Source organism: Leptosomus discolor, chromosome 9 (assembly GCF_034619465.1).
Source record: "Leptosomus discolor isolate bLepDis1 chromosome 9, bLepDis1.hap2, whole genome shotgun sequence".
NCBI classification, from domain to species: domain Eukaryota; kingdom Metazoa; phylum Chordata; class Aves; order Leptosomiformes; family Leptosomidae; genus Leptosomus; species Leptosomus discolor.
This window is the reverse complement of record NC_141399.1, coordinates 31,365,936-31,387,913: the sequence shown is the minus strand read 5'-3', so window position 1 is coordinate 31,387,913 and position 21,978 is coordinate 31,365,936. Positions and strand designations below refer to the sequence as shown.

The 21,978-nt window shown below is 61.2% G+C and overlaps 3 protein-coding genes across 4 annotated transcripts; 1 reads left to right on the top strand and 2 right to left on the bottom strand.

Annotated features, from left to right (window-relative positions):
- Window positions 1-2,375: 2,375 nt before the first annotated feature.
- On the bottom strand, window positions 2,376-6,693 carry TSPAN6 (tetraspanin 6). Of its 2 annotated transcripts, none has more exons than XM_086470258.1 (7): window positions 6,607-6,693; window positions 6,308-6,496; window positions 6,054-6,128; window positions 5,399-5,497; window positions 4,971-5,126; window positions 4,215-4,298; window positions 2,376-2,444 (listed from the first exon to the last, which is right to left on the bottom strand). In XM_086470258.1, exons 1-7 carry the CDS (start codon window positions 6,691-6,693, stop codon window positions 2,376-2,378), a joined length of 759 nt encoding a protein of 252 aa, XP_086326384.1. The 2 variants fall into 2 exon arrangements, with proteins under 2 accessions (XP_086326384.1, XP_086326385.1); XM_086470259.1 differs by having other exon boundaries at window positions 4,983-5,126.
- A 1,339-nt stretch (window positions 6,694-8,032) lies between these two features.
- On the top strand, window positions 8,033-12,638 carry SRPX2 (sushi repeat containing protein X-linked 2). Its single transcript, XM_086470027.1, has 10 exons — window positions 8,033-8,102; window positions 9,945-10,031; window positions 10,125-10,316; window positions 10,445-10,621; window positions 10,989-11,115; window positions 11,217-11,338; window positions 11,444-11,623; window positions 11,787-11,920; window positions 11,996-12,117; window positions 12,458-12,638. The coding sequence occupies exons 1-10, from the start codon at window positions 8,033-8,035 to the stop codon at window positions 12,636-12,638; spliced, it is 1,392 nt and encodes a 463-aa protein (XP_086326153.1).
- Window positions 12,639-13,875: 1,237 nt separating this feature from the next.
- On the bottom strand, window positions 13,876-20,857 carry SYTL4 (synaptotagmin like 4). Its single transcript, XM_086469839.1, has 16 exons — window positions 20,748-20,857; window positions 20,369-20,584; window positions 19,719-19,828; window positions 19,443-19,557; window positions 19,182-19,289; window positions 18,793-18,916; window positions 18,595-18,685; window positions 18,326-18,429; window positions 18,130-18,216; window positions 17,616-17,794; window positions 17,319-17,421; window positions 16,292-16,453; window positions 15,381-15,486; window positions 14,894-14,993; window positions 14,139-14,347; window positions 13,876-14,018 (listed from the first exon to the last, which is right to left on the bottom strand). Exons 1-16 carry the CDS (start codon window positions 20,855-20,857, stop codon window positions 13,876-13,878), a joined length of 2,067 nt encoding a protein of 688 aa, XP_086325965.1.
- Between the last annotated feature and the right edge of the window lie 1,121 nt (window positions 20,858-21,978).

Below are 21,978 nucleotides of genomic sequence, written 5' to 3'. Positions count from 1 at the left end.
AAGGTGCCTCCAATGCTTTTGCCAGGACAGCAGTGTCTCAAGTCTGCCTGGCATCTCCCCCAGCACTTGCCTGTACCTCTACGATGTCACTGATGTCTCTCCAAATCAGTGAGGTGTCTACAACAGCACTATTTAACTAGATAAGATCCTACGATGGCCACAGTGCCTGTCGCTGGCCATGGGGACCAGCAAGCTCGACAAGCCTCCATGATCCCCAGGTCAGTACAATCAGCGCTGGTTTTCCTGCAGCACCTCAGAAACTTCTGGCCTCCCCATGCCTCTGCCAGCACCATCCCTGCCCGCCCGGCATTGCCTCTGCTGTTCGCTCCAGAAAGGAAGCCGCCTGCGGAGGCAGGGGCGCAGACGGGCGCAGGGCTGCTTCCCTCTGGCACAACCTTTCTGATGAGGATGGGTTTATTCAAACCTGACCCTGCTTCTCATGTGTTCCTGCCCTGTCTCCATCCATCCCTTAATCACCACCAGCTGATCTCTCCCACCCGGTTTCCGTGCTCTGACGCACTCTGCCTCCCCATTCTGACCCAGAAGGCTTTCAGTCAGCCAAGTGCTGGCAACAGTCTGACTTACTCACCCAGGTTAAACATAACACATGGATTTTGGGTGTTCCCCTTCAGGTTCCTCTGTCCGCAGCAAGGCTGCCTGTACTGGGTCATTTGCTGCACCACGAGGCAGTTTGGCTGGGGCAGCTCACCTAGCACCGTTTGCCAGAGGGCTGACGCTGACAAAGGGCCACCACTCCTACCTGCAGCTTAACCGCTCCTTTGACGCCGGCCTCCCCCCCCAGCAGCAGGACAGGCAGCCCCAGGAGCGGGCCGGCTGCTCCAAGCCACAGCCCTTGTGAGTTAGGTGCTTGAGACCCAAAAATCCCCCAAGCTCAGCAGAAGGGGAGCTTCACCACACCACTGTGGCAGGCTCAGTAAGGCAAAGGCTTGCTGATGAAACAGCCCAAAGATGAGCAGTACCAAATGAACACAAAAGCTTAGATCCATGTTTCTTGCCCCGGGGAGAGGCTGGGGACGCAGGCAGCTCCAGCAGCACTGCCCTGCCCTTTGCTCCCAGCAAGCGGCCAACCAGCAGAGGATGCACATGTTTGCAAGGGCCTGAACTCATCCGCCCGCTCCTGGGCTGGGATGCTCCAGGCCGCCTGCTTCAGCACTGTTACACAACCGCTGTTATGAAGAAAATTCAATTACAGAAGCTATTTGTAAGTGCAAGTGCACCGGTGAGCATCAGAGAAATGTGAGCTGTGATGGTCCAGAGGTTACTGGCTGGCCCGGGGCGAGCAGATTGCCTCCTGGGGGAAGTTACTTCTCTTTGCAGTGGCTCGAGCAGAGGAATTTCCAGGAGATGAAAAGAAAAGCCAAGGCAGTTTCATAGAGTAAAATATCTTAATATTTATTGTGTCTCAGGACAAAAGAGTTCTACTCGATACACAAAACGAGTTAAAGCAGCATATAATACTGACAATCAAGTCACAGCTGACTCGGTGCAAGGACACCTACCAAGGTAAAGGCACCAGGAGCTACATCACCAAACCTCACTACAGCTTACAAAAAATCACTACAGCCTGTACTTAGAAAAGTACAACTATAAAAAAGTATATAAAACCCAGGGCAGCGATGAGAGAGAGCTTGGCAACAAGCTGAGACCTTGCTGAGCCAAGGGCTTCAGGCAGGCAGGGCTGTGTTTTAACAGGGTGACAGCCCCATCTCAAGAGCAACCGCATCCATAGAGTGAGGGGACGTCAAGGGGCTGCCGGAGACGAGGGGAAGCATTGCTTTCCCCACAGAGGCACTGAAAATAAGCACTGGGAGTCCCACAAGGCCGCCAGCATAGTCGGTTCGGCACGGCACTCAAGTGCGCTGCCGAGGAAAGAGCCGAGGGCTGCGGTGCCCGGAGGAGCGCGCTTGCTGTAACCACCGCAGCTACGCTAATTATCCCACACAGTGGCACAGCAGAGTAGTGTTAGGACAAGTCCCTGAGCGCACCAGGACAGCTGCTGCACTCATTTCTATGAGCTAGTTGAGAAGAAGATCAGTCAGTTCAAAGCAAGATTTCATGAAGTGGCATCCAGAGGAAAACTGGAGGTGGTGGCATCCTCCCCAGCTGCAGAGAGCATACCCTACAATGCACAAGACAAAGCATTACCAGACAAGGCTGGATTTATACACAGCTTAAAATGACATAGCAGATACCCTCTTGCAGGTGCCCTCTATCCCCACATCCCCGATATGTGGTACCCGCCGCTGTGCTGAAGGTCCCCAGGGGTGACCAGGCAGCAGCCAGGGATGCAGAAGCAGCCCACCAAGCTTACATCGCCGGACAGACGTACCCAGCCATAGCGTGCTGGGAGCCAGCTACACCATCTCGTACTGATTGTTCGTGATGTATTGGGACAGACAGCAGGCAAGAATGATGCCAATCAACTGAAAAAGAGAAAAAACAACCCACACATAAGAGGTAGCCAAAGCCAGGATGCAGTGTTTTAGGGGAAAAGCCTGACAAATTGCTCCAGAGCATCAGTTTTACAAAATCCAAGGATGGACAGTGGGATTTACAAACCAAAATATGGGCTGCTACAGTCCGCTTCAGACTGAGAGAGGCTTAAGCAGAGGATCCTGGCAGACATCAGCCAAACAAGCTACTCACAAGAGATGCTCCACGTCCTGTCCTGTTACATTTTGTTTCATAAAACATCTACTGTTTTACGGTAATTTCAGAGATCACACAGACACCAGGAGCGTCACAGCCAATTACACAACCACTAGAGAACAGCAGCCACCTCTCCCTGTTGCAGGGACAGCAGGGAAGCAAGGTTGCTGTTTCTGCATCAGCATCTGAAGGACGTGCTACTGCTATCACAATGTGGCCTCCCAGCCCCTGTGCAGACAATTAGGGCCAGACCCTGCAGGAGTTTGACCTCCAGAAGCAAAGTTAGAGGCACATTTGCATGATGGGTCCCTGCCGGCCTCACAACACAGCAAGGCTTGCTGAAAGAGCGATAAAAGCCAGGAACCGATTACAACTCCCAAGCCTGGCATCAGCCAAGATAATTTTGCAGCTGGGAGTGCGCAGCTTACCGTTTGTGTGTCAGCCATGTCTCAGTGACCCCACAGCGCGCACAGCCCAACTGAGGAGGAGAGCAGGACGAGTGGCTGGGCACAGCAGAGTAGCACCAGCTCTCGGGCTCTCCTGGCCGCAACTGAAAGCATTTGGTAGCACAAGCCACAACGAGGGGCTGTTGGCTCCCACCTCTCCCCCAGTTTAGCGCATCCGTTACAGGAAATGCACAGTGGCACGCCCATTACGGGGGAAATATCTTGGTGGGGTTCCTTCTCCCGGTCAGCTGGTGGTCCCGGGGGGCAGTTCCTTAAAGCTCATGCCACAGACTCTGTGTGCTGGATCAAGGGGAGGGTGAATTCGAGCCCCTCCAAAGTCAAGACCAGCTGAGCTCGCCCTCCAGCTCAGCAAGATTCCACAAACCAGCTAAAGAAGAGCCAGCTGTTCTCCCTACAGCTCCCACTGCGGTGCATCGGAAAACCCTCAGCACCTCGGGAAACCCCACCACGGCGTCAGCGTGGCGGAGCTGGGGGCAGGGGCCTCTCGTTTCCTGCCGGAGCAGGGGCCGGCGAGCATACCGCTGCTGCGGCTGCTGCAGGAAGTGTCTGACAGGATAAAGGAGAGGTTGGGGAGAGGGAAGGAGAGGAGGCAATCACAGGGTAAGGCGGAGTGTGGGGCACGAGCCACCAGCACAAGCGGTGCCCTGCAGTCACTCACAGGGACCCAGACACACAGAAGTGGTGCCAAAGTGCCTCACTGATAAAAAGGAAGGTTGGTGAGTAAAGGAAAAGGAACAGCGCGATTTGATCCCTGCCAACAGCAAACACTGGGAGTTCACCTGGCACAGCACAGGCTCCATTTGGGTTTTCTTAGTCAGTTGTTTCAGACAGAAGCTCATCTCAAGTAACGTGGGCTCACAGAAACAAAGCTGGTGTTAGAGCCCTGGGTTTAAAAGACTGGAGACAGGGCAGTGGTGGGATTAAACCCAAGGGGAACGTGCAGAATAGCTGCTCCTCCCTTGCTGAAACAGGCTGTGCCTTTTGTACCCACACCAGACTTTGCACAGAAATTAGATATCTCCAGAGACATGCTAGCTTCGCTCTGCACTCCTCCTGTGCCAGACAAGGGAGATTTACCTGGAAGCACGCGATGCCAAAGGAGATTCCAGCCACAACACTCATTTTCGACTCCATCGTTGACGTTACCAGGAAAAAACAACCCTGCAGAGGGGGGAAAGTGAGCACGTGGGTCCAGTGCTTTTCACCCCACAGGAGCACAAACTAGCACCTCCCTAGATCAGCAGCAGCTCCAGGAAGATGCTCCTGAGCAGGCAGCTGAGGGCTTCTGGCTGCCACCCTCCCGCCTGACCTCGGCGAAGTCGTTTCCCTATCAGTGCTGCACCAATGAGCCTCCCAGACCAGCTGCCCTCGGGTTGTTCCCAACGGGAGCGTTGGGCTGAGCAAGGTGACTCATCAGAGGAACGCCCCTTGCATCACGGCTGTGCCTGCTGGATGAGGTCACCTGCACTCACCTCGGGTCAGGACTTTGTACAGCCATTGGGAGATGTCAGCGCTGCTGAAACGAACTTTACTGGGAAATTACCTCCTTATTCACCTGTTCTCCAAAACACACAGCCCCCAGCTCAAATGCTTGGGTCTGGCTGGTCCCTGACCTCCAAGGAAGGAGTGGGGTGACCTCAGATATGAGGGAGGGCTCGTTCCTCCATACCCTTCCCCTATCTCCAGGGGAGTCCCTGGGCCACAGGGCATCTGCATCGAGAGAGTAGTTCTCCTCTCAAGCCTCCCAGGGAAGGGCAAGCCCTTCTCCACCTGCCTAGCTCTGCCCCCCCCACCTCCAGGACTTGCAGGGGTATTTTTCTGAGCTTAACTTACATCCACAAATACTTTCAGCTTGGCTTTGCTCAGGTCTTTCAGATCTTCTTCCGAGCAGTCATCCTGGCTCTTGCAGCAGCTCCGGGGGATGCCTCTCTGGGTAAAGTATTCAGTCCTCTCCCAGTCCGAGTAGTTCTGCACCCCGCAGCAGTGCAGCTGGAGGGGGAACCACATTTGGGGAGCACAGTCATACAAGGGTACTGACCCCCTAGTCCCACCATCACTCCCATGGCTCCCCTGCCCACGCCTCTCCAGGAATTGCCCCCATCTCACCCAGCATCTCCTCCCAAACTTGAAAGCCTGTGGTGCAAAAGGATCCCCAGCACTGCGACAGGGATGTTGATAGTGCAGGGGGTTCCAGGGGATGCCCCAGGGCGAGGACAGCGTACCCACCCACCACCACCCAGACACCAGCCCGGGGCACTCACGGTTCTCTGGATGGTGTCCACAGCCTCGCTGTGCCGATCCGCAGTCACGTTGTAGTCCCTCAAGGCCAGGTTGAGGTTACTCTCAAAGTTTGTCTTAATCTGCAAGAGAGAGGTCTCTGTGGCGGTGCCATCCCCTCCCACGCTTCGGGACCCACAGCCCCACATTAGTCACCTCTCGGCCACGGCAGGAATGACTCCGGCCACGGCCAGCAGACATTTCCCCAGCCACCCTGACAATTAAACTCTCTATTAAGGGCAGGCTGGGATGCGCTGTGGCTGCAGGATGCTGCATGTAATAACAACGACCTGCGTGGTACCAACTCCCCCCCGAGCAGGCTGCTCTGTGGTGCGGGAACAGTCAGAGGAGCTTTAATTACAGAAATTATTGCAGAAGATAAAAACAAAGCCAGAAATTAAAGTCCAGGCCTACTTCGCCTGTTCTGGTGGAAGGGCCATGTGCCGTGCCGGGCAGACCCTGCAACCAGCCTTGTCCTTATGGGGACCAAGCTGCTATTTGGGCTGTTTTAGCTAAACTAAGAATGGTTCCCAGCAGCGCCTCTGTCCCTCCAGTGACATCTGCAACTGCACTTGGGTTAAAAACGGCATCAAACTCACTCTGCAGTGTCAGCAGACAGCAGTGGCTGCCCAGACTCACCTCATGCCTGAAGACGAACCCCACGACGGCAGCCACCAGGACGATGAGGAAGATGAGGGACAGGAGCATGGCGTACTGCAGGCAGAAAGGGTGGGATGGGACGGGCGGGATGGGATGGGATGGAAGGGATAGGATGGGGGAAGCAGGATGGGATTGGGATGGGGAAGGATGGGACATGCTGGGACAGGTCAGGATGGGTTGGGACGGGTCAGGAGGGGATGGGATCCCGTCCTGCCCTGTCCGGGGCCACCCACCAGCTTGAGCATCCAGGTGCTGCCGCGGCAGGTGGCGAAGCAGCCGAAGGTGCCCAGGAGGACGACGACAGTGCCAGCGCCCACCAGGACGAAGGGGACGTTAGTGGCCTTCTCGTCCAGCAGGGAGAAGTAGATGGCCAAGCTCACCCTGCCCCAGATGCCCACGGCCAACAGCACGATGCCCGACACCTGGGTAGAGGGGAAAGCCGCTGTGTCTTGCGACTGCCGCGACAGGGCGGCGCAGCCGCGACATGTCGCGGGGTTAGGGCGGGGCGGGGCGGCCGCGGCCCGGCGCTCACCCAGAAGACGAAGGTGTATGTGAGCAGGACGCTCTTGAGGCAGGTGATCACCGGCTTCGTCTGCAGCCGCCGCGACGGGGACGCCATGGCCGACACGGGCCGTCTCCTGCCGGGACGGGACGGGCCCCGCCGCGCCGAGCCCCCGCCCCCCCGGGCAGGCCCCGCCCCGCCCCTCCCCGCCGGAGGCGCCCGAGCGGCGGCGGAGATCGCCGAGCGCTTACGGAAATAGCCGAGCGCGCCCGAAGGCGCGCCGCCCCTCCCCAGCGGGGGCGCCCCCTGCCTGCACGGTGCCACCCCTGCCTGTTCCGTGCCCCGTCCTGCCTGCCCCGTGCAGCCCGGCCCCAGCTCCCGTCCCCCTGCCCGGGTGTTCCCCTGCAGAGCAGGGACCCGCCGGGGCAGCCGCCCTGCGCCCCAGCACACGGCGCAGCCACCATGCCGGCAAGCGACAGGCTTCCTGCCCGCCGTGGGGCGAGCGCCCCGTCCCCTCCTCGGGGATGTCCCCAGGCTGCGCGGGGCTATGGGCTCCCCACACGCTGCAGTCAGCAGCCTCCTGGCAGCCCTCTCCTGCTCAGGACAGCTGTGTTATTAATTAGTGCGCTTACCGGCCTGGCCGCCGCATAATTAGTTCATTCAGGCAGCATGTGTCGTGTCCCCCTCCCCCGCCACCCCGCGCCAGCTCTCCTACCTGTCCATGCCAGGCTCGTCCCTCGTCTCCCCTCACCCATGCGCTCCTGTGCTCCAGAGCCCAAATCCCAGGTGGCTCCGGCTCCTGCCTCGGCTCCCGTCCGACCCCGTGCGATGGGGGGCGGTGGGTCCTAACGAACGCGCTTCGTTACTTCTGCGTCGCGGGGGCTGAACTTCAGCTGGAAAACAGACCCCAGCTGGAAGCTCTTGCCTCGGGACCGGTTTTGGAGCCTGCCATCCGCAGTGAGCTCTCGCCTTTCCTCCTGGCACGAGGTGGGAAAAGGGTCCTGCCTCCCGCGGTTTTGTCCTCGGCCCCCCAGGACCCCCATTCCCAAAGCCCAGCTGGGCTGACGCAAGCTCAGCTCAGCTCTCTGCTGTGTCAAAACAGGCTCCTGGCTCTTCTGCTCACAAAGCAAAAAATCTGACAACGTTTTAAAGCCTCGGAGAAGCAGGAGGTGCGGTGGAAAAAGGGCAATCCTGGGATTTATTATTTTTGACAATCTCATCATTTTGGGCCTGACTCACGGCTTTTGAATGTTTGGGACGGGCAGCAGAGGGGAGAAGTAGGTTTGCTCAGCACAGGCAGCACGGCCAGGCAGGAGGGTCAGGCATCTGTGCAGTGACAAGGCGACGTGGGGGGAGGAGGTCGTCCTGTTTCCAGCCCCTCTCTATCCTCGCCGGGGCTCACTACTGCCCCGGACCCGGCACGGCAGGTGGGCTGGCCGGCCCCCTGCCCCTCGGCATGGCTCAGGAGGCGGCCCCTGTCCTGCTGGTTGTCTTCGCCAGGCTGGTGTCCTCCACGTGGCACGAAGGTGAGTGCTGGGGTGTGTGGGCGCAGCGGGGCTCCCGGGGACGGCAGCCTGCAGGGTCCCTCTCCTGCTGGGGGGCTCATGTTGGGGAGGGAGGGAGGGGTGCCCTGGTGCAGCGATGCCGGGAGAGCACCAGTGCCTGCGGGGTATGGGGTGCTGGTGAGGGTGTGTTGGGGGGTACGGGGAGGGGCAGAGCGGGTGCTGGGAGGCATCCAGAGAGGAGCAGAGAACCAGTTTCTCCATCACACCCCTGCCTGCGGTAGCGCAGCTTTCCTGCTGACTCCCTGCTCCCGTGGGGGCCATCGGCCGGCAGATGTTTGCCTGGATGCTCAGATCCAACCCCCTCTCTCAGCCAGGCAGCCGGGTCAGGGATCAAAAGCCCTTGCCCTGTTTGGGGGGTTTCCCCCTTCCCTGCTTCCAGCCCCAGCATGGCTGGCTGGGGATGCTCCTGCCCGCTGCAGCCAGGTCTGTGAGCTGGCCCCATGTAAGAAAGAAAAGGCAGCACCTGCACAAAAAGGGAACATCGTAATTAAATGGCATATCCACCGGCGGGGACACAGCACACCCCATCCCCGGGGCCCTGGTGGGGGGCCCAGCAGCCCCCCAGGAAGCAGCCCTGCTCATCAGGTCACCGGCACAGCCCTACCACTGGCCCCACGGTTGCCAGCCCAGCGCTCGTCCTGAGCCCCTCTGCCCCCCAAGGCAGCTGTGGCAGCGTGGGAAGGGCATCGGGATAAAAAGGCTTGTGGAAATGAGTGGGCGACTTCACGAAGCTTGTGGGAAGCAGTGGGCAGTCGCTCTGTAGTAAAGTTCATGTCAGAAAGATTTGTAATGGAGTTTTCCTTCCCATGACGGCGGGGCTGCTGCTCGGATTGGCCTCAGTGGATGTTCCTTTCCCAAAACCCGGAGCAGGGGGAAGGGGAGATTGCAGCTGCAGTGAGGCTGCCACTTCGCCCCAGGGTCCCTTCCCAGGCTGAGCATCCCCGCCATGCTGGAGCTGGGGTGGGCTGACGGCGAGGAGGGGGCAGCGCTGGCGGGGGCCAGCGGAAACGCGGCGGAAACGTGAGCTCAGTGCTGGGGAATGCCGAGGCGCCGAGGGGCCATGGGGAAGGACGCCAGCCCTTTCCCCCTGCACAGCTCTCTCCCCGCATGATGGTCCCTTGCCCGTGGGGACGTGGTGCGGGCCAGAGGGTGGCCCGCAAGGATGGTGCAAAGCTGTCTTCCCCCTGTCCATGGCACCGAGGGCCCCTCTGCACAGCGTGGATGGCGTAGGGCCAGCAGCTGGAGCCAAGCCCCTCCAGCACCGTCCCTCCAGCAGCTTCATCCTTCCCTGGCGCACAAGCGAGGGGCTGCATCCCTGCCAGCCCCCCAGCCAGGCAGCGTACCTCTCCTCCCTTGCCTTGGCCACGGGCTCTGCTGGGAAGGGCAGGAGAGGGCAGCTTTCTTCCTTCCCTTGGGATGCAGGGTGGCAGGGCCAGTGCCACAGGAGCGGGTGGAAGGAGGACTTCCCGGCAGCATGAAGCTGGGGGTCAGTGCCAGCCCACTCTGTGCCAGCACCCGTCTGCTGCCATAACCGCGTCTGCTCCTGCCACTGTTTAGTCTGCGGGCTGGTGCGAACACACACCATGTCCCTAGGGATTTGGCTCGCTGTCTGCCCAGCTTAACCCTTGACAGCAGCCCAAAGGACAGCAGGACAGGGTCTGCCTGGAGATGAGATCCCTTGCTAGGAGCTGCGGGATGTTTCGAGGCTGGAGGGTGCAGCTGCATGGGGAGGCACCATCACCTGGGTGCTGCTGCAGCCACGAACCATCACGCAACACCCCTTGTCTCTCTTGTCCTACCCAGGGTCTGGCTACTACACAGCTGAGAGTCACACCAATGAAGTGTACACGGAAGAAGCCCCCCCCGAGCCCGCCCTGGACTACCACCGAGGTAACAGCACCCAAATCCATCCCTCGTGTCCTCATGGGGAAACCGAGGCATGGTGGGGCTGAGTGCCCCCCTCACCTCCCTCCTCTCCCCCAGTGCCCCAGTGGTGTGCCACGCTCAACATCCACCGTGGAGAAGCCACCTGCTACTCGCCCCGGGGGGGCTCCTACCGCAGCAGCCTAGGGACACGCTGTGAGCTGAGCTGCGCCCGCGGGTACCGGCTGGTGGGGCCCAGCGCTGTCCAGTGCCTGCCCAGCCGCCACTGGTCTGGGATGGCGTACTGCCGACGTGAGTGTGCCCCAGCCATCAGCTTGCTAGCATCCCCACGGGCACCCACAGGAGCCAGTCCTGGATGCTCTGCCCACTAGCATGGCTGAGCAGCTGCTTCCCTCCTCGCTTTGCTCTCTCTGTCCCAGAAATCCGGTGTCACGTGCTGCCGGCAGTGCTGCGGGGCTCCTACGTGTGCTCAGCCGGCGTGCAGATGGATTCCCGCTGCGACTACACCTGCCTGCCTGGCTACCAGCTGGAGGGTGACCGGAGCCGCATCTGCATGGAGGACGGGCACTGGAGCGGGAGCGAGCCAATCTGTGTAGGTAAATTCTCACCCTACTGTCCTTCCAGGCCCATGCTGCTGTGGCATGCAACAGCAGGCCACCCTCCATCCCTGAGGTGCCTGCAAGTATCACCCCCACGTCCAACCTGAGCATTGCCAGGTGCTGGCTCCTGCACCTCCTGGCCCTGGGACCCTTGTCCCCACTGCTCCCTGAGGTGCCGTTAGCCCTGAAGCATGGACTGGCGTAGGGCAGATTGGTCCAGGATCGGGGCACTCTTGCTGGCTCTGGGGTGCCTGGGCTGTGCACAGCATCCCTGGTGCAGCTGCGCGCTGGGCCTGTGCCCAGCTCTCATAGCCCATCCCCAGCACCCGCAGGTTCCCCAACTCCCTCTCCTCCCTGCGGGCAGATATGGAGCCTCCCAAGATCCGCTGCCCAGACTCCCGGGAGCGGATAGCCGAGCCAGGTAAGCTGACCGCCACCGTCTACTGGGACCCTCCGCGTGTGAAGGATTCTGCTGATGGCATCATCAAGAGGTGAGGGTGGAGGTGCTGCGGGCACTGTTGGCGAGGGCTGGGGGCCATACTGGGTGCCCCCTCCCAGGGCCCTGATGGAGAAACCCATCCGCTGGATGCAGGGTGATGCTGCGGGGCCCAGAGCCCGGCTCCGAATTCCCCGAAGGAGAACACGTGATCCACTACACTGCCCATGACCAGGCGTACAACCGAGCCAGCTGCAAGTTCAGCATCCGTGTCCAAGGTGAAGTGGGCTCCCCTGGGGCTGCCAGCTGCACCCGCCCCTGCTCCAGGCTCTGCACCCCACAGCTGGGGCCCCCCAGCCCTCACCCCACCTCCCTCTTTGCAGTGAGGCGCTGCCCCATCCTGAAGCCTCCGCAGAACGGCTACCTCTCCTGCACCTCCGACGGCAACAACTATGGTGCCACTTGCGAGTATCTGTGCGACGGGGGCTATGAGCGCCAGGGCACCTCCCTGCGGGTCTGCCAGTCCACCCAGCAGTGGACGGGCTCCCAGCCCCTTTGCGCACGTAAGTGGTGCGGGGCAGGGGAGGACCTGCCCACAGCGATGACTAGTGCTTGGGAGGGGGATACTGCCTGGCAGGGTGAAGGGGTGGGGAAGGGGTGATGGGATGGGGAAAGGGTCATGGGGGACAAAATGGCACCTCCCCATGTGCTGTCCTCTCACCCCAGCCATGCAGATCAACACAGACGTGAATTCAGCCACCAGCCTGCTGGATCAGTTCCACGAGAAACGCCGCCTGCTCATCATCTCGGCCCCCGACCCCTCTAACCGCTACTACAAGTTGCAGATCTCCATGCTGCAGGTGAGGAGACCCTCCCACTGCCCCCCTTCCCACCTCCACCAGCAGCACTCTCTCACTGTCCCCTCTCTCCCACAGCAAGCTGCCTGCGGGCTGGACCTGCGTCACGTCACCACCATTGAGCTGGTGGGGCAGCCCCCGCATGAGGTGGGACGCATCCGGGAGCACTCACTGTCCCTCGGCATCATTGAGGAGCTCAGGTAGGGGGACAAGGGACTGCCCATTGGAGCCATGTGCCTGTGTGAAGGGACCGGGGGTGTGGACACCTCTGGGGATGGCAAAACGTGAGGTTGCAGTTGGGTTCGTTGACAGCCCCTTCCTGCTGCACTGGAGGGGCTTGTGCAATGTAGGGACGCCCCCAGCAAGTCTGAATACAGCATCAACAGCCCCCCCCCCCCCCCCCCCCCCGGAGCTCACAGCCCCAGGGAAGAGATGGGAGCCACCACCCCAGGACCAGAGCACAGTTGCACAGGGTGGGCAGGCTCAGCCCTCAACGGGAACCACCCAGCCCTGACCGGTGGCTCCCCTCTGCTCCCCCAGGCAGTTCCTGCACCTCACCCGCTCCCACTTCAATGCGGTGCTGCTGGACAAGGCAGGCACCGACCGTGAGCGCTACATCTCTCCTGTCAGCCCCGACGAGCTCTTCATCTTCATCGACACCTACCTGCTGAGTGAGCAGGAGGCAGCGCGGCGGGCGCAGAGTGGGGACCCCTGCGAGTGAGGCAGCGCCGGGGAGACCCCCCCCTGGCCACTGCTCCTCTCAGGGGACGGACACCTTCCTTTCTGCTTTTCTAGTCGCCCACCGTAGAGGAGGACCAGGGTGCTGAGGGGAAGGGGAGCCCCTCTCCAGCTGCTCTGGCACAGAGAGGCGAGCAGAGATGCAGGACATGTGCCAGCACTGTCCCCACTGCCCAGCAGCCAGGAGCAACCTCTGGCTGCGGGGTGGGATGGCTGAGCCTGGCCAGGACCATGGTGGTAGACACCGGAGTGCCTCTGATCAAACCCCAGAGCAGGGCGGAGACAGGGAGCCAGACAGTGGGCTGCAAGAGCAGAGGAGAGGGGGCCAGGCAGGCAGGGCAACAGCACGACAGCCTCTAATACAGTAGCTTCACCCTCCCCATAGCCATCCTCACCCCATGCACAACCTGAACCCCCTCCCTCCCACCCTGGGGTCAGCCCTGCCGGGCAGGTGCCACTGCCAGGGTCCTGCCAGAAAACATTTATTAAAAGCAAACAGCCCCCCACTCAGCAAAGCCAGTAGCAGCCAGCCTGCACGTGGTCCACCCTGAGGGCTCACCATCTCCACCCTACCCCTCGCTTCCCCTTCCACCAGCCACGGGGCACCCTTCCTGGGAACTGTTTTGGCAGTAGAATATTAACTTGAAATAAATAAATTTGTATACAAAGTCAGTGCTGGCAGAAGGTGTGTGGCAGAGAGGCCTAGGAAATGAATCTTTCCTGGGGACCACTACCCCCAGCACCCCCAAAGTGACCCCATGTGGCTCCATTCTGGCCCCAGAGCCGGGGCTGGGCTGTGCATGGCTGCCCCAGACCTGGAGCCAGCAAAGCTTCTGCATGAGGAGGGTGGAGAAGACAAGGAGGGCACAGACTGTGAAACAAAGGAGAGGGGAATAAGAAGAATGGAAAGAAGAAAAAACCCAACCACATTTCAAAGCATTTTGCCTGCAGGGGAAGAAGGGAGGATCCACAAGGACTCCAGTTTGGCCTGAAATTTGGTGCAAAGCTTAAAACAAAAGAAAAACCCTGTAAATGAAGCTAGGCCAAGAAGACTTTCCGCCCAAGCCTGTTTAGAGAAGGTCATGTTTATTAAAGTATAAGAAAAAAAACGAAACAAAAAAACCAACCCACATTTGACAGCCCTGCCAGGCCATGCAGCATGCATGGCTCCCAAGCAGCAGTGCCTGCCCTCAGCCAAGTCCCAGTGCTGGTGCAGCAGCCTATGGCCTCAGCTTGGCCATGGTGGAGCGGAGCTGAAGCGTCCCCTCTGCCCACGAGCCTGGGTACTGGCGCATCTTCTGCCACAGGTTCAGCTCCTCACCTGTGGAGTCCATCCAGTCCACAGCCTGCCCATTGCTCATGCCTGGGAGAAAGGATAGACGTGGGCAGAAGTCACTGCTGGAGCAGCCTCCTGCCCACAGGAAGGCAGCCCCAAGCAAGGCTGCTTGTCCCCAGGGTTTGATGGGACCCCAGGGCTCCTCACCATTGCCCACCCCGAGACGGACACCCCCAAGGAAGTCGTTGCTGGATAGTGGCTCCCGGTCCCAGACTGTCAGCTCCAGGCAGATGTGCTGCAGGTCCTCAGGGTTGATGCCGTTGTAGACAAAGGTGTGGTTGTAATGAGGGTTCAGGGTCTTCTTCACCACAGGCGTTTTCCTCTTGGAGGCTTTGTTTTTGTGTGGCAGGAGGTAGCTGGTGAAAGCAACCCCTTGGGTTAGCAGCACGTGTGCAACTGCCCTCTGCCCCAGGGGCTGGGGCTCCTCAGCAACCCAGGACCTGGCCTGGAGCCCACCTCCCACAATATGGCTTGGGAAGAAGGACCATGATGGTCTGCAAGGGGCTGGGTCTCTGCCCTGCCTCCTGAAAATCCACTCAGCAGACTGCAAGTGGTCTAAAGGAGGGGAGAGAGCAAGGCCTGGAGCCTGCTCATCCCCAGCCATGCTGTCCAGTGGCTTGGTGAGCTCTGGGAAGATAATTTGATGGCAGCTGGAGCCCTGCCCTACACATAGCCTCCCACTGCAACCTCTCAACCAGCCAAAACCCAGGAGAGCATTTGCTAGGAGGAACATCTTGTCTCTGGGCAGATGCTGACTCTCAAGGTACACAGGCAGCGTGAGGCAGCTAGCAGAGAGACCCTGCCCTCCCCCAGGTCCCTGCGGCAGCTCTGGGAACTGCCCAGGAGTGCAGCCAGGATGGACAGTGCCTTTGTAATCCCCCCAACTCGGGACCCACACTCACCCCTTGACAAAGCTGTCTGAGGTACCCCCAGATTTGGCAGCCGTGAGGTTCTTGGCTTCTTTGATCCAGACCTGGAGCTCACCACCTTCCCCTGTTTTGCCTGAGAAAAAAAACAACACAGCAAGAATTAATAAACCTTAATTTCCATGACCGCAACCTTCTGGAAAGGTCCTGTTGAACAGCCTTCATTGCAGAGGCAGGTACAGATCCCCAGCTAGTATCTCCTCTTGCTTCCTCTCTTACTAGCCCTGCCTGCTGAGGCAAAGGCAGACAATTGCTTCACACAGGGCCTGATGGTCCCACCTGGTCCAGCCCCAGGAAAGCACTGAGACTACTCGTCTGGCCTGAGGACAGTCAGGTATGCCGCGACCCAGAGCAGAGAAGGCGGCTGCAGTGGCATCACCCAAGAAACCCACCCAGACCCAGCTCACCTGGCCACAAGCAGGTCCCTCAGGCTACCCAAAGATCCTGGAGCTCCAGCACTCACCTTTCCGGCCATTCCCAGCCCCAGGGTGCTTGGAAGATGGGATGTACTTCATTGAGACAACCAGCTCCCCCTTGTACTGGTGGAGACCAGCAGCATCCACCCCAATCTGAAAAGAGGCAAGACTTATCAAACACTGCTAGAGAGGCCAAAGCAGACATGGTGATAGCCTGGTCTTGATGCAGCACCTCCCCATGCTGGGACAAAGGGCTTGGCTTCTCCTAGAAGTGGTTTAGCCAGCACAAAGGCCTGCAGACCCTCCCCAGCATCACCAGGTCACACTCAGACCAGCTCCTTTGTGTTCCCTTTGGGATCCTACTTTGGCTCAATCACATCTCTTATGAAACCCTATTTAGGGGTTTCCACAAGCTGCTCGAGCCCCAGCAACACCAAGGGCTGAGCCTGCAGCACAAGTTAGTCTAGAAAACCAGACTTAACTTCAGGAGCAGCATCTGCTGCTGCCATCAAGCTGCCCAAAGGCCCTCACTGCCCATCTCTGCAACCCGCAGCAGGATGTCCCAGCCAATTTCCCCATTTGCTTCTCTGAAGTTGGTTCCAATTCCTCTTGGCTAGGGCAGGGAGCTGGGAAGAGCTGCGCTCTTGGAGCAATCAAGCAAGCAGAATGAAAATACCTGGTGGGACAGAGAACAAGTCCCATGGCATCACATAGGGGACTTACTGAGGAGGAGGAAGGATGCTAGGCTCAAGGCAGAAGATCTGCCCCTTTTTGCTACGACAGTACTGCTCTCTGCCTCTGGGGTCTTCATTTCTCCAAAGATTTGATTTGGCTCAAGCCTTTTAGCAGCTCTCGGCCAAGGTCTCTGCACCCCTCTGCCCACTGAGGGCCAACCCCCCCGGATATGGCCAGGCAAGGGAGACTGCAGACAGCAGGGCTGGGGTGGCAGGGCCAGCACCTTGCCGTGCAGGGGTAGAAACTCCTCCAGGTGGCTCTCGAAGTTCCAGGCATCCAGTGGGACCTCCACCTCCCCCAGGAATGTATTGCGGCCAAAACGATCGTGGTGCCAGACTGAAAACTGCAACGTCCTTGCAAGCAGGAGGGACTTGTTAATCTCATACTAGGAAGAGAGATGGGAAAACCACCAGTGAGCAGGCAGGGGACAGGCTTGGCACACACCGTCAGCCACAGCTCTCAAGCAGGAGAGGAGACAGGTTTGAGAAGCAATGGATGCACGCATGAGGCTGTTTGTCTTCCTTTCCAAGCCTGCTGAAACCTCAGAGTCCTGGGGCAGTGGTGCAGGAGCCCATGCTCTCCAGGCAAGTGGTCCTCAGAGCCTGTACAGAGCCAGAACCAGGACTTATGGCGTCTGGCCAGCCCACCCCATCCCACCACAAGCAAAGCTCTGCCAGCCCACCAAGCCTCAGGTGGTCAGAGTGCGAGACCTCAGCAAACCCAGAGCTGTGGAATCCTGGAAACTAAACCAGTTTCCACTTCCCTCCTGTCCGGAGAGCATCTGGCCTCAGCGAAAGAGCCAGCCAGTCCCACCAGCCCATGGTGGCTGCAGCAGTGACAGTGAAGGCAGCACCAAGTGCTTCTGCCCTGGGGCCCAGAACTGCCTTATCCCTGCCTCTGTAGCCATGCTGCTCTCCCTTCCCCACCACTGTAACCTGCCTGCAATGGCCCAGGAGCCTTCTCCATGGAAAGCAATGGCCAGGGCAGGCAGAAGGCCCCCAGCTCTAGGAGATGCCACAGGAGCCAGGAGCACAGCCTGCGACACACATTCACATCTGCAGCTGTGCTTCCACCCCACCATGGCACCTGGCCACATCAGAGCAGCGACCCAGCCTAGGAGTGGGTTTTTCCAGCTTTCAGGATGCAGTGTCTGGGCGTGGGTCCTCTGCAGAACCCCCATCTCAGGGTTTGGAGCCCATCCCTCCCCTGGTTTGCTCCAGCAGGCTGCACTCCAGCCCATCCCTGCTCACCTTCAGCAGCTCGTTGTACAGGGGGTTGATGGTGTTGCGTTTGATGGTTGTCTTGCGTTTCCCTTGCCGGGATTTGTCAGGCAGGAGGTATGTCTTCACATACCTGGAGGGAGGAGCAGGCAGCCCTTCACCAAGGTCTCCCCACAACTAGCCCCCCCCAAGCCCCCCCAGGGCAACTCCAGACCTCTCCTGCCTCACCAAGACCCCCCACTTACAGCTCCCATCTCTGGTGGGCACCCCACAACCCAGCTGAGCACCACCAGCGGTGCCATCAGCATCGCCCCCCCTGGCTCTCACGGGTTGGAGCGCTTCTTGCTCTCGTCCCCGTAGGCCAGCTGGCGACACTCCTTCACGTGAATGAACAAGGTCTGCGTCTTCTGCTCGTAGCTCAGGGAGAAGGAGATTCCCCCGGTGACCGCGACATTGCCGAAGTCGCCGGCCTCACTGTAAATGCTGACCATGCTCCCCAGCGTGCTCTGGAAGACACAGCAGGGCTGAGCCGGGGCAGCATCACTTGACAGTCCCTCTTCATCCTCAACAAGGCTACTCCCCAGGCCTCCTTCGCACAGCCCCTCTCACCCCTCTGTGGCCGCTGAATGCCTCCCACCCACACACAGGCTCCCTGGAAGAGAGCTGGGTCTCCGTGTTTTGATTCCCTTCCAGGGGAGGAAGCCTCCACAGTCCAGGCTCTTGCCCATGCACCCCAGGAGCTGCCCAGCCTGCCTCCCTCCCACCCAACCTGTCGGTGCTGCCCTCCTCTGTCGTTTCTTCCTGCAGCTGAGCAGGGCACAGCCATGCTGCAGGGACTCACCGAGGAGGTGCCGCTGCGCATGCTGCCCCGGGCCACTCTCTGGCGATGGATCTCCACCAGGTTATCGATGTCCTCCTCCTCCTCCTCCTGCAAGGAGAGAGGCAAGCTGTCTGCATGGGGAACAGCAGGGCACGGACAGCCAGGCGGCTTCCTCCTGCACCTGGCAGCTGGCTCCACGACATGACGAGGGTCTCACCAGCTCCATGTTGAGGCCAGGGACCGACTTGCTCCTGTCCCCCAAAGAGCCACCTTCCCCCACAAAGTCCTCCGGGCGCAGGTCGATCACTGACTTGGTGTAGTCTGCATGAGAGATGGTGAGGCAGGAGGCAGCGGCATGGTGCAGGACTAGCAGAGCCCTGCTGCTCCCTCAAGCGAGGGGCCGCCCCGACCTCTCCCACAGAAGCCCAGCCACCCACCCCCTGCCATGTCAGCACCCAAACCTCCCTGCACCCGCACAGCTTTCACCTGCAGGCCTCAACACCCGTCGGGGATTCTTCTTGAATATCGTTTCATGCTCGTCCACCAAGGCGCTGCTGCAGCTCCCCACGATGGCATCCTGGAGAGGAAAGGTCCCTTCAGAGCAGCGCAGGGCTGGGGGTCCCACAGGGTTCCCAGCCCTGTGCCCCTGGACAGGGCTGAGCCTGCCGGAGCAGCGGCACGCACCCGTCTGTCAGAGAAGGTGTTTTTGGAGCGAAGAGGGAGGGTCAGGCTGGTGGCAGCAGGTCCTGCTGGCACAGCTACCTGTTTTCCAACTCTGAGAGGGGCAGCTCTCTCCAGGGAGTTCCTCCTGCAGAGGACACAGAAAGGTCTGTCCCAGGCCAAGAGCATAGCTGGGAGAACAAGCGCTGGCTGGGAAGCACCATCTCCCCACAAGCTCCCCAGAGCACCCCAGCCTGGGGAGCAGAGGACCTGCCTGCCCAGGGACAGGTTTCAGCCCAAGCAGAGGAGGCAGCTCCACCTCACTAGACCAAGAAAAACACACTTGAGATGAAGGTGCTCATTCTCTGCCAGGCCAGCCTTGCCAAGGACAATCCGCCCAGGGAGCCCCTCACCTGCCCCCCACTCCACCAGGACTAGGTCTGTAGCCGTCCAGGCTCATGTTTTCCATGGACTCTGTGTCGCTTTTGCCATCCCGAGGATCTGAGGCATCCAGAAACAAACTGCAGACAAACAAAACCACAGGTATGTCCTGTTTGGCGAGGAGGCTGGTCTGAGAGAGAGCTTCTGCACCCAATGATCTGAGCAGGGCAGCAGTGTCCCTCCCATCCCTGCAGCAGGCGAGGGCTGGCACTCTGAGCAGGAGGGATCCTCACCTGGGCCCCTCCCGGGGTGCCGGGGGGCTCTGCTGCCGGGCTGCGGAGGGGTTTTTGGGCTCTCCAAGCTGGGCTTTCTGGAGGAGGGTTTGTCCCACAGTCTCCCTTTTGCTGGCTGGAAGGAGAGAGGCATCAGGAGCACCACTGCTCCAAGCCCACTGCCTGGAACAGCAGCTGCTCCCAGCCAACTCTGCACTGGGCAGAGGCACAGCAGGGAAAGCTGGAGCATCCCAGAGGACCAGGCTGCAGGAAGAGGCATTGCTGTGGCACCCCTACCTGCCGACTTGTGCCGCAGGGACAGCCGCACCATGTCGCTGCCCAGACGGTTGGCGAAGCGGTTGACTCTCTGGTCATAGAACCAGTCACCCGTCGTTTTCTTCAGCTCACTGCAGGGCAGGGAGGCGGCGGGGGGGCAGTCAGGGGCAGTGGGGGACTGTTCCCTGCACCCCAACGACACCCTTTGGTGCTGCCACCAGCCAAGGAGAGCACGGGCACAGCGGGCATTTTCAGCAGGTGGCTGCACCGTGATGATGCACTGGGCAGACAACAGGCCCAGCTACACCCCCAGCAAACACGGGGACAAGATGGGTTTCGCATGACAGGGGAGGCCAAGAGGGAGGAAACCTGTGGTGCTTGAAACACAGGCTGCATGAGGGGCAAGGGGGGATGCCAGAGTCAAGTAAGAGTAGGGGAAAGGAGCAAGATGGGCACGAAGAAGACCCAAGAGTACGGCATGACCCAGTTGTCCGTCACCCAACCATGGATGCCCACCCTGGGAAGTGAGCAGAGACTGCTGCCCTATGATGGAGAAGCCCAGCTGGGCTAGGAAAGGGTAGCCATAGGGCATCAAGCTGGGGTGACTGGGACGAGGAAGGGGACAGGAGGAGCATGCAGAAGGTCCCTGGCACCCGTCTAGGGGTACTCACGCCTCCTTGGTGCAGACTTTGCAGCGCCAGGAGCTGTTGGGGCCATAGGAACGACAGTCCCGACACACCAAGTGGTTGCAGCCCCGGCAGGTGTTGGCCTTGGGGCCGACGCGGCCCAGGCTCTGCTGGCAGCGGGCGCAGGTCCGCTCGCTGTAGCGCTGGCTGCCCCGCTTGGCCCCCTTGCGCCGGATCTCCAGCAGCTCGTTCTTCAGGCGCCTGCTCGGACCCCAACACCGGGAACCGTCAGAGCCCACGGCGGGACCCCGGGGCTGGGGCGGAGCTGCCGCCCCAGCCCCATCGCCCGCGCCCTCGCCCCTCCAGCCGCTTCTAGAGCAAAGCGGGGAAAGCAGCACCCTGCCGGGCCCGGCCACCTCCTCACCTGATTCTCCTCTCCTCTGCTTTGCGGAGCTCCTCGTCACGCTGCAGGACCTGCAGGATCAAATCCCTCTCCGCGTCCGACAGGAAGGACAGATCCACCGCCTCCGACATGGCTCTGCCCGCGACGGGTCGCTCACCCTCGCCAGCAGCAGCTGGACACGTCCGCGCTAGGAGCCAGCCAGGCGCTCAGCGCAGCCACGCCACGGGCTTGCAGCCCCACCTCAGCCCAGCTCCGCTGGGCACCCCATGCCCGCACCCCGCGGCAGGACCGCCTGCCGCCCCCCCCGCCCGGATCACCGCACCCCAGACACCGTCTCGGCGCACCCAACCCGCCCAGCCGCCCCCGCGGCCCTGCCCAGAGCCCGGCGCTGCTGCGGGCTGGGCTCTCGGCCGCCTGCCAGCCCCGCCGCCCCGGTGACCTCAGCCGGCTCCGTGGGACCGGGGCTGACGCCCAGCACTCCCGGGCACCCCCGAGGAGGAAGGATCTGCCCCGGGCTGCTGCACCCACGAACGCACCCCGGGCTCGGAAAGCTGCTGCCCCCCCGCAGAGCAGGCGGGGTGCAGACGCGCAGCCGGAGCAGCGGCGGGAGCCGGATCCGGACCGGGGGCGCCGCGGCCGCTGGCAGCCGGACCCCGGGCGGCCGCAGCAGCCCCAGCCCCGCCGGAGCCGGGCAGAGCCGTGTTCCCGGAGCACCCGCTCGGGAGTCCGCAGCCAGCCAGCCCGCCCGCCCGCGGGGCGGCCCCCGCTCCCCGCCCGGGGCGGCGGCGCCGCCGAGGCGGCGGACAGATGGTGGCTGGAAGCGGCCGCTGCCGAGCCCGGCGGGAGGGACCTTCCTGTCCCCGCAGCCGCACGGCGCCGCGGGGGCGAAGGGGGCGACGGGCCGGACCCCGGGCTCGTCTCTGCCGCGGGCGGGTCTCCAGGCCCACCGGGGCAGGGACACGCCAGCAGCCCCCGGGACACCCCGTTCCCCTGCCCGCACCCTGCCGCCAGCGGAGGAACCCCCCCGGCTCCCCGCCCCGCCGGGGCCGCCCGGTACCTGCAGCGGCTCCGGCCGGCGCCTCCCGGCAGCGAGGGGGGGGTGGGGTGGGGGTGGCGGTGCCGCCTCCTTAAAGGGGCCGCGCCCGCCGCACCTGCGGCACCGACGGGGCGGCCCGGGCGGGAGGTGGTGCCCGCCCCGCCCGGCCCCCGCGCTGCACGGGACAGCAGCCCCTTCCCCCCGGCGCAGCCGTGA